The sequence below is a fragment of the Sinocyclocheilus anshuiensis genome, unplaced genomic scaffold (assembly GCF_001515605.1).
Source record: "Sinocyclocheilus anshuiensis isolate Anshui unplaced genomic scaffold, SAMN03320099.WGS_v1.1 scaffold733, whole genome shotgun sequence".
NCBI classification, from domain to species: domain Eukaryota; kingdom Metazoa; phylum Chordata; class Actinopteri; order Cypriniformes; family Cyprinidae; genus Sinocyclocheilus; species Sinocyclocheilus anshuiensis.
Genome location: NW_015539923.1, coordinates 483,614 through 493,949, shown reverse-complemented (window position 1 = coordinate 493,949; position 10,336 = coordinate 483,614). Strand labels below are relative to the sequence as shown.

At 35.6% G+C, this 10,336-nt stretch overlaps 1 protein-coding gene and 2 long non-coding RNA genes across 5 annotated transcripts in view; all 3 read left to right on the top strand.

The window, feature by feature from the left end:
- The first annotated feature begins 2,908 nt into the window (after positions 1-2,908).
- Positions 2,909-3,801, top strand: LOC107686609 (uncharacterized). The gene is made up of 3 exons (XR_001634056.1): positions 2,909-2,987; positions 3,156-3,220; positions 3,415-3,801. It is a non-coding gene; the product is annotated as an uncharacterized LOC107686609 (long non-coding RNA).
- Positions 3,802-5,006: 1,205 nt separating this feature from the next.
- On the top strand, positions 5,007-7,397 carry LOC107686608 (uncharacterized). Its single transcript, XR_001634055.1, has 2 exons — positions 5,007-5,166; positions 6,584-7,397. It is a non-coding gene; the product is annotated as an uncharacterized LOC107686608 (long non-coding RNA).
- Positions 7,398-8,776: 1,379 nt separating this feature from the next.
- LOC107686544 (protein tyrosine phosphatase domain-containing protein 1-like) overlaps positions 8,777-10,336 on the top strand; it is a 5,929-nt gene continuing 4,369 nt past the window's right edge. For 2 of the 3 annotated variants that reach the window (XM_016483583.1, XM_016483584.1), the window contains exons 1-4: positions 8,777-8,907; positions 9,132-9,415; positions 9,825-9,905; positions 10,037-10,155. In XM_016483583.1, coding sequence (XP_016339069.1) covers positions 9,237-9,415; positions 9,825-9,905; positions 10,037-10,155 — 379 coding nt within the window. In that variant the 5' untranslated portion in view covers positions 8,777-8,907; positions 9,132-9,236. The other variant, XM_016483586.1, reaches the window with a different exon arrangement.

Below are 10,336 nucleotides of genomic sequence, written 5' to 3'. Positions count from 1 at the left end.
TTGACCTGTTGTGGAACAGTGTTGTAAATACAACTTAACCACTGATTTCTAGTCATGTCCTCTTTTGGAAGGCCAAACAAAGTAGTTTCGCTTTCACAATGAAACAGCGTCACACACTGCGGCCTAGAGTGAGCGGAGGCCGGCGGGCTTGAGAACGGTGTGGATTAGACGATTTACAAAGCTCATTGGTCTGAAAAGCGAGGTGTGCTCTGATTGGCCAGCTATCCAGTGCGTTGTGATTGGCAGAAAACCTCAAGCGTGTGACGGAAAGATTACGCCCCTTACCTTATTGTGATGCCTTGTCCCGGCCGGAGCGACGAGACAAAAACATTAGGCGGGCTTGAGAACGGTGTGGATTAGACGAAGCGGGCTTGCGGCAACCACATGTGACAACCCCGGGCTGGACTCCGCTTCATCCACGGTGAAAGCCGATCCGGTGATCCACAGCGCGAAATTGATGTATTTCCTCAGCGACCAGCATTGATCAGCTCCAGGCATGACGAAGCGGATATCATCCTCTTTTGGAAGGTCAACCAAAGTAGTTTCGCTTTCACAACGAAACACAGCGCCTTCACGACATGGCGGCGGCAGTAACAACAATACTACAGCGAGAATAAAAGTTACTTTGCGTGAACATTTGGGCGGCATTATGCAAATCTTCCCACATTGTGACGTAGACGTGGGGGCGTGTTAGAACGAGCCATTTTAGGTAGGTGTGGTTAACTTTTATAAAGAATATCTCTTTGCAACTTTACAGATCTTCTTTATGCACCAAGAGCTTGTAACACTCCAAAGAGAAAGGAAAAATTTAAATCACATCATCTACTATACTATGAAAGTCTACTACGCACTATCTAGTTTACAGTGAAACTACTATGCTTTGAAAGTCTTACGAACTCTTTAGTTTACGATGAAAGTCTACCACGAGCTGTCTAGTCTACAATGAAATCTCAAAGTCTTGTTTGAAGTGTAATGCAACCAACCAACCAACCAGGAAAAAAAAACATTCCAGTGCATGTAATGCTAAAGGTGAACCAAGAAAACGCTAGATGACACATTGTTGGCTTTTAAATAATGCTACAAATATGAACCAGGTAAGGAAATGTGTATTGTATATGCCTTTTTTTGGTGAAACTTTCGTTTCTGCATTATTGGTTCGGCTGGTCAGTGGGCCCGCTGATAAAACAAAAAGCCCTGAAAAATCAAAAATCAAATAAAAATCCATAACAAAAGTTCATTATTGTTCTTTGTTTATTTTTGTTTGTTTCCCAATTTTTTATGTATTGTTTGTGTTTTGTTCTAATTCTTTAGTTTAATTCTTTCCGAATTTTGTGTCATGTTTGGCTTCATTAAAGCATTCTGAGAAATGATGGTCCCTGAAATGAATGCAATGACAGAGAGAGTGAGTGGCAGAATCTGCAGAGGAGCTTTCTAAAATGGTTATTTTATGTTACTTTCTCGATTCTTGAGACAAAGACACTTGATAATGAGATCATCTGCATGTTTAACCCGAAGCCCCGTTGTTTTTATAAAATTCCATTAATTAACATTAATAATGAATAGTACATTTGTTACTATATTTATTCATCTTTGTAAACGTTTTCATTGTTAGTTCGCATTAACTCAGGTATTACTGTTAACAGATACAATTTTAATTTCGATAATGTATTAATAAATGTTTAACGAGACAATATTAATTGATGCTTTAGAAGTATATTGTGCATTGTTAATTCATGTCAACTAATATTGTTAACAAAAGGAAACTTATTGTAAAGCTTTAACCTGACTAATATTGTAGGAGGACATGTAAAGGCAACTGCAGAATTGTTTTTAGTGTTTATAAAACAAAAAATTCCAAAGAGTAATTCATATAATTTTTATACTGTCATTATACTTCACAGAAAAGAGGGAGAGCGTTTTATTGAGTTGTTTATGGGTTATTTTATTATTTGCTCTTTTGAACCTTTGTGCTTTTTGTCAGCAATTTGACATGCAGTTTACAAACTGCAAAAACAAACATTTCCCAAAATCTTCTTTTGTGTTTCACAGAAGAAATACATTCATAAAGGTTTGGAATGACATGGTAACTTTAATTTTTGGATGAACTGCTATCATCCAAATTTATGAACATTATCCTTCTAAACACCTTGCTCAGTAAGGACTGACAAACAGAGACCAGTAGCAGAATCAAACATAACTTGCTTATTCTGTGTCCAAAGTAAACAAAACCTGGTGCAACCAGAAACCCTGCTGAAGAAAAGGCTAAAATAACAAAGCAATACAACACAAAACAATAAGGTCTCATTTGTTAACATTAGTTATTACATTACCTAATAGTGAGCTAACAATAAGAAATACACTTTTACAACATTTATTAATTTCTGATATGAATTCATGTTAGTTTTAGTGCTTTAACTCATGTTAACAGATACAACTTTAAATTAGTTCATGTTAAACTTAGGATGAAATGGTGTAGAAGTAGTCTTCATTATTAATTCATGCTAACAATTTAGATAATGTTAACAAATATAACTTGATGATAAAGTGTTACAATGATTATTAATACTGATAGTATGTGAACTTTCAGGTTTCTGTGTTGTCATTTTTGGGAAATAGTGTTAAGGAGAGCATTTTTACCAGCCCCAATTTTCAATATTCTCAAATAATGTTTAGAGTAAAATGAAATTTCAGAACATATAAATGGATGCAAAACAACTGGTCAGAAACATGTGTTGTCTACAAAGGTAAAAGTGAGTTAGATTAATTTTAAAAGGCTCAAAGAAAAATGCTGTGTCATTCAGTAAGAAACTACAACAAAGCCTTCCTGTAGAGGGAAGGATCAGAAACTTACTGAGAAAATGAAACTTATGAAAATAAGGGCAACAGCTGTTCACAGATCAGATGAGGGCGGGGACAGCACCAGTATAAATTACACACAGACCCACTGATCTGTCCTTTCCAGAGCCTTCTGCTGCCAGATCAACAAGGTAAGACAGCTAATTATAGAGAACATATCTCACAATTATTATTATTATTATCATGATTATTATTTAGAAAAACATGTTTTCTGTCATCGCAATTAAATGATTTTGTAATGCACATTTTATTTTGGTGGTTTGTCACTGTGTAACCTGGAAACGGAATAATCTCAACAGATTTTATGGCATTTCCTCTGTGGGAGATGCCGTGGAAACTTGACTGGTCTTGTAACACTTAATGTGTGAGTATATTATATGTTTTTCAGACTTTCTTTTGAGCTACTGTAAAAGACAGGGAACTAAAAATAAACCACACAATGTTATATCCAATGATGTCATTCAAATGCATTATTCAGTAATTATTCAGTTGTTAGATCATTTATATTTGACACAATCTGCATTTCCTGTAGCTCAATGGTTTTGTTGTTTGTTCTAGCATCATGAAGGAGGCAGAGTTTATGTAAATCCTTGCTGCCAGGGGTGAGGTCATCTGGCCCAGTGCCATTCAGAGGGGAAACCCATTTGTTGGTGCTGGTGTCCAGATGTGCAGTCTGCGAAGCCTAACACCATGTAACGCCTGACAACCTGCACGTAAAGCCTCAAGTCTAAGACAAATGCTACAAAGCCAAGAACTGACCACAAGAAAACCAATGCATGTGATGCAAAAAGTGAAGAAGCAAAATTTTTGTGAAACCTTTGGTTTCTGCATTGCTTGGTTTGGTTGGTCCGGGGCCCAACTGATAAAACAAAAAGCCCCGGAAAAAAAAGTAAAAAAAAACAAAAAATTCTAAATAAAAAAAATTAGTAAAATCTGCAACAGAAATTCATATTGTGTTGTGTTTATTTTTGTTTATCTGCCAATGATTGATGATGAATTTACTAACCATAGCACTTCTTACACAGGCCATTGAAAGATTGTTTAGACACTATAAAAATAGAATATAAAAAAGAAATCAGTGGTGAAACAAAGAATATATAAGTAAGTGGTAACACATTACAATAAGGTCCCATTAATTAAGAAAGAGCAATACATTTGTCACAGTGTTCATTAATCTTTGTTAGCGTTAGTCTTCATATACAACTCATGATTTTAATAATGAAGTAAATGTTGAAATTGATATTAACTAGGATTAATATAATTCAGTCATACATTTTCTTGCCGTGAAAATAGCCACAGAAGCTGGCATGGCGTTAAACACAAACAAACAACTACACTGATTATTGCTTTAGAAGTATTTATCACTGATAGTTTGTGTTAACTTATGTAGTTTACGAATATCAACAAATGGAATTTTGTAATTGTTACCAGATGTATAAAATATATAAAGTTTTGTACAAAACAATCAAAAGCATTGCATATATTTGACATAAGTATAACCAAGAGGCCAAACATGATCAAAACTTCCTTATACAGTATGGTTACTTGAAACAAGTAATCTGATTACGTAACTTGCGTTACTTGTAATATATTACCCCCAACACTGTGTGTCACTGTCATTCCCTGTCACAAGACTATCTTTTCTAATCACACTAGGGCTTAAACGTTTTGTATCTGAATAGGGTATATGTCGAACATCACCTGACCAAACCCGGAAAACAGGTCTCATTGCTTCTGCTTGTCGGAGAACGTGTTAACAGCCGTATTAAATAATAGCGATATCTATGGACTTTTAAGATAATCAGTCAGCTAGCTGTGTTTATTGTTGACGTTTTATTCCATTTTTATATCTAAATGTGAAAAGAATGTAAATAAAAAAAAACTTTTAGATATCAGTCCGCATATGTGATGGACATTGGTTATGATCATCATTGATATCTACTTTGAAGGCATCTCGAGTAAAACGGCTTCATATTTAACTAAGCATATGCAATACGCTTGAACCGGAAGCGACGAGACCCGGTTAACAGAATACGGAAGTCTGTTGCGCATAAACCCTATTGTTACATTATAAATTATATAATTGAGAACATCTGAAACCCCTTACAAGTAATGTTTTACTTTTACTTTCACTTTCGTTTCTGTGAAAAGATCTCTTTTAATGTGTCTGCACCGGACTGGCTGCTGCATAGTTATGTTCTTTGAGGAGGTGTGAGCAGTTTCTGTAATAAGAGTATAAATAACGAATGAAGATTCACTTCACATGAACTGCACTACGCTGCTCTGAACCTTAAACAAATCATCAGCATGGTCAGTTTTTATTTATTTATTTATTATTAATTATTCCCTTCAAGAAAATTATATGGTAAAATGTTATTATTATTATTGCAAACTAGCAAGTATGCACATTTTTAATGATTTGTGTGAGTCCATATTTATGTGAAAACACTTTTTGAAGTGATGTGCAATGATGTTTAGCATGAAGTAGAAGTTTGCATTTTTTAATTATATTATCATCCTTAGCTTTAACTTTTCCTTTTCAGCAACTATTTCGAATCACACATTTAAGTATGATTTTAGGTTTGACATGATGTTGCAATAAATATCACTTAATCTAAATCTTTCATGTATGTATAAACTCAGCTTTAGATAGATTTATAGATTGAGGATAATAGACAGATTGTATATATAATAATACTATTGCAAGTGTCACTGCAGATAAAATACATTTAAGGACATATGCACTAATGTGTCTTGTAGGAATAACTGACACTATGGTAAGGGCATCTGCTATCATATTATAGCAGAGACACGGACAGTTTAACTATACTGTATTTTAAGTTAACTCTTAGTTTGTGCATGGCACCTTAAGCTGAGCTCAAAGTTCAGACTATTGTTTTATATTCACCCCACCTCTTTAGAGAATGTGTTTATGTAAGAGGGTGTGCCAGATTCCTCAGGGTAAAGGATGGGTGGATAACTCAAACTTACTTGCTATATATAAATTAATAATCTGCAAGTAAGATAATAAAATAATAACTTAATTCAATATCACCATTTATTTATTAGTGAAGTAGCTATTTATTAGATGAGAAAATGCACCCCATAACTATGACAGCATAAATAAAAATAAGACATTTAAGGTTTAAGGTAATAAATATGCATTGCTTTGTTTTCTTCAATCCACAGTCCTAAATGAAATTAAAACACTCTGCACTGTACTGTATTGTGCAATATTCTGCAACCAAATGTATTTAATCTTTTTTTTTTAAACTACAGACAGGATTGTTTTTCAAAAACATTAAAGTGTTGATCTGAATTACAAAGACTAAATGTTTGAAAATGAGATTTGGTCTGTCCTTTTGTCACTTTGTTAAATTGATAATAAAGTGTGTTATATAAGGTGTGGTTTCATACATTTTATATTTACTATTTTATGTTTTAGAATTCTTTGCCTTTTGATATGGTTGCACTGAACAACTGAAATTAATGAATTATTATATTTGGTTGAACAGTTAGGCTAAATGAACATTAACTTTGGTACTGACCTTACTTTTATAAATCCACTTTAAAAAAGTAACATTTAATTGCGCCAACAAAACGTTATATTCTAAGTAATGAAATGTAACTGAGTCAAAGCAAAAAGATAACTCTAAGTTAAAATATAAAGTCAACATTTTATTACAGTGTATCTGTTTGAGCAACAGCATTTGTTCTCCATCAACAGATCTTATCTGAGGGGAGTGATGAAGGGGATGATGATGACGATGATGAAGAAGATGATGGAGGTGCTGGAGTAAGTGTCTGCTGCCAAGGGTAGACAACTGCTCCAGACCTTGATGCAGCCAGTGTTGAGAAAGACCCAATAGCACGCTGGATCAAACAAGCTGTGTGCAATTGTTGATACAAGCCAGCAGCAGCCAAAGCAATCACACAGCTTCAGTTGTGACAAACGTCACAACCCAAGTATCTCCCACGCCATGTGTGTCCATGGCAAACTTGACACGTAGACAATGATTCCTCCATGGAAAACGATGGATCTCGCAACTTTCCCGCTGTGCAGTGGCAGCACCATCGCTTTTCTTCAGAACGGCTCTGCTTTCCTGTCTGTTTGTGCAACCCTGAAGAAACCATGGAGAGAAGAACGAAATGTTCATGGAGAGGTGATCCCTCATGAGAGCTGCTGGTCCAGAGGTTGGAAGATTTGAGCCAGTTTTTTCTGTGATCACAATCGTCCTCGATCACCATTGTGCCATCGAGCAACGCACATGACTCCAAAGCAGGACTGACTGTTTCTGCAAAAGGTCTACAGTAGTCAACAATCCATTAAAATACAAACAGAGAATGGGCTGGATGGGCATTTTGTAGCTGTACTAATGGATGCATGTTGCTCACATATTTACAGGGAGGTCTCGCCCTTTTGAAGCCCAAGTGTATTTGTTGTAAAGATATATTCAGACTGTGGCTGCTTGGTCCAAATAGCTCTCCAGTAAAACTAGCAGAAGGTTTCTGGAGCCGCAGATCAGGGTTAGAGGTAAAAGCCCACTGTTTTTTTTTTTCTTTCTTTTTTGATGTTCTTTTACCTCATTTTGATGCCACGTCAACGCCGCTCAGCCATAGAGAGCGTGATCAGAGCGAGATGACATGTTCACCAGAATAGGGTTCACAGGCACACCGGTTCTGCAGGTTGTGCTGACTTGGTTGAATCCACTGGTTCAGATATCTTACTAACAATACACAATATGACACACTGTTGAATTTCACACACAGGTGTTATCGCAGTGCTGTTGAACAAAAGTTACACAACATAGGTAACGTTCCTGTAATGAGACACGGTCTCATACAGAGCAAGGTCCTTATCAAAGGACCTATTAAGGTCTAGCCAGAAATGAAGCCCAATAGATGCGACACAACATCAAAGGACATCATATCCTATTGAGCACTCATTGCTTTCTTGGTTTTGTGGCGAGGGGATCCTTAGCAAGTGATCTGTTTAGTTTTCAATGATGTTCTTAGAAATGTCATGAATGCAGATGGATTTCTGTGCATTTGTCTGCCTAAATGTATCGCTTTCTAATGAGCTGCATGGTAACTCCCCCTAAATAAAGTACTACATGTTGTGAAAAACCTATTTTGTGTAAATGTTTTTTTTTTTTCCTGATGGAGCCAATCTCTAGTTTAGTATTTTGCTGTCATGTGTTTGGGCTACATTTTGAAGATTTTGGGGTAAATTAGAGAAATGATGGAACATAAAATGCAAGATGATTTCAGTGATATATTAGTGTTTTTATACTATTATAGTATTTATTATTTTTAATTAGGTTTTTAAAAATGTTTTTCAGTTTCACTTTAGTTTAAGTTGTAGTGATCTTTTATGTGGTGTTGTCATTTTTATTAATATATTTTTTAACAAATTTTTATTTCCATTTCAGTTAACAATAACAACACTGGTAATTTATAAATGTAATGAAAAATACTGTATATAAATTAAATTTCAGTTGATAAATTGAATTATTCTATAAATAAAATGTTTGTGGCATTTAAATTAATTTAGTGGCATTTGAAACCTGATTAATTATTTATATCAACTAATATTTCTGGACAAATCCCAAATGTTGTGTATTGTTTTGATACTGAAAATTCAATGTGTTAAACCACACTTTCAACAGTTATATGGATTTCTTGGAATTTTATTCCCAATTTCTCAATTAAATTCTTAATGGCCCACAACTCTGACTCATTTAATTTAGACCAAAGAAAACATTAACATGTACATGAGAAACATTTTTGTTTAGTAGGTATTGTATGTACAGAGTACAGACTGCCAGCCCCAGAGCACTTTATATAATTAGGCTTACTATGAATCGTCAACCTATCCACTAATGTGTTTATGACACTTAATAAGGATTAGACACCAATCGCTGGGTCAGCTTTGAGCCATGAACATGTTTCTGTATGCAGCATAGCCATGTTAGATTGTCTCTACATGATTATCATGAAATCTACATAAACATTTCACATTTAACCCTTTCTTTGGATGGAGCCACATGGGTAAGTCTGATTTTTTGTCTGGGAGAATTATCAATAGGCCTAAAGAAAAATACAGAGCAGTAGATATATCAACAGGCTTAAAATGTAGGTCAGCTAACATGGCGGCGACAGCTTGACTGCCCTACTGTTATTTGATTAATTTCTTGTCATGTTAGTAGGTGGAATTTGACTCTTCTGTCACTGACTGCATGTTTTCTGTCTCTTTGCCATATTTCTGTCTATAGTATTCCTCAGCTGATCCACAAAGTTGCCTGCTAAATGTTAAGCCATTAGTGCATATAGAACCAGTGATTTGCTGTTAGTTTCTGTCCTGTCCTCTCCTGTCCTCCATGACGCCGCAGGTTCCAGTGCCCAGACCATCATATTCTCAGGCCAGGGAGAGTCTGGTGAAGGCTATTCCTTCGAAGATCATCTGTCTTTTTGCCTGTGGGGGAAAAGACTGTCGATATGAAGGTCCAGCGTGCTGGAGCATAAGCCAACAGGCCATTAAAGGTGTTTTCTCCAGCTGGTGAGGCCTACAGTGTTTCTGTTGTCTGAATGATTAAAGCTACAGCAACATTAATCTAACACAGCTGCAACCAGAAAATGTTGCTTCCAAATTTACTCACTTGGGAGAGCGTCTTCAAAAAGCTTAGTATTTGCTGGACAAAAACGTTGTTTTTCCGTGTGGACTAAAGGTCAAAGGTCAAGAAAAAAGATGTGTTTTCAAATGTAGCCAGATTAATGTGGACATAGCCTTAGTGTTAGAAGAGACACACCAAACAAATAGGAATATTTATATGTGAGAAGAACCAGTGACATCGAACCTGCAAGAATTGAACTGAATGCAAGAATGAGAAATTGTTTAATATGTTTTTCCTCTTTCTTTGCCTTACAAAAATAGCAATGCATATATTCACTGTGTTTTTTGTATTTAGGGTGACCGATGACATTATTGCAATGGCACGACCTTCTACATGTCTCATCAAGAGACACTGCATCATAGAGCAGTTCAAACAGTGAGTGTTATTTAAAACAGTCTTTAAAAAGATGTTTACTTACATTTACTTATACTCTGCAGGGGAGTGGTTCTGGTTAATAAGTGACAATGTGTGTATGTGTGTGTGTATGCTTGTGTACTTGCTTATAGGTTCAACATTAAATCCATCATTAATATACAGCAGCCAGGGGAACATGCTCACTGCGGCCCTCCTCTGGACCCTGGCAGTGGGTTCACATATTCACCTCAGATCTTTATGGACAGTCAAAGTGAGCCAAAGTCATAAACTTTCATGGAACTTTCATAGAACTACTATTAGTATGATTCTCTTGCAACATATCTGGTTCATATTACACCCTAAACAGATATTTGCATTGTGCCACTCCTAAATCTCATTAGGCTATATATATACTATACACAAACACACATATATATATATATACTGTATAT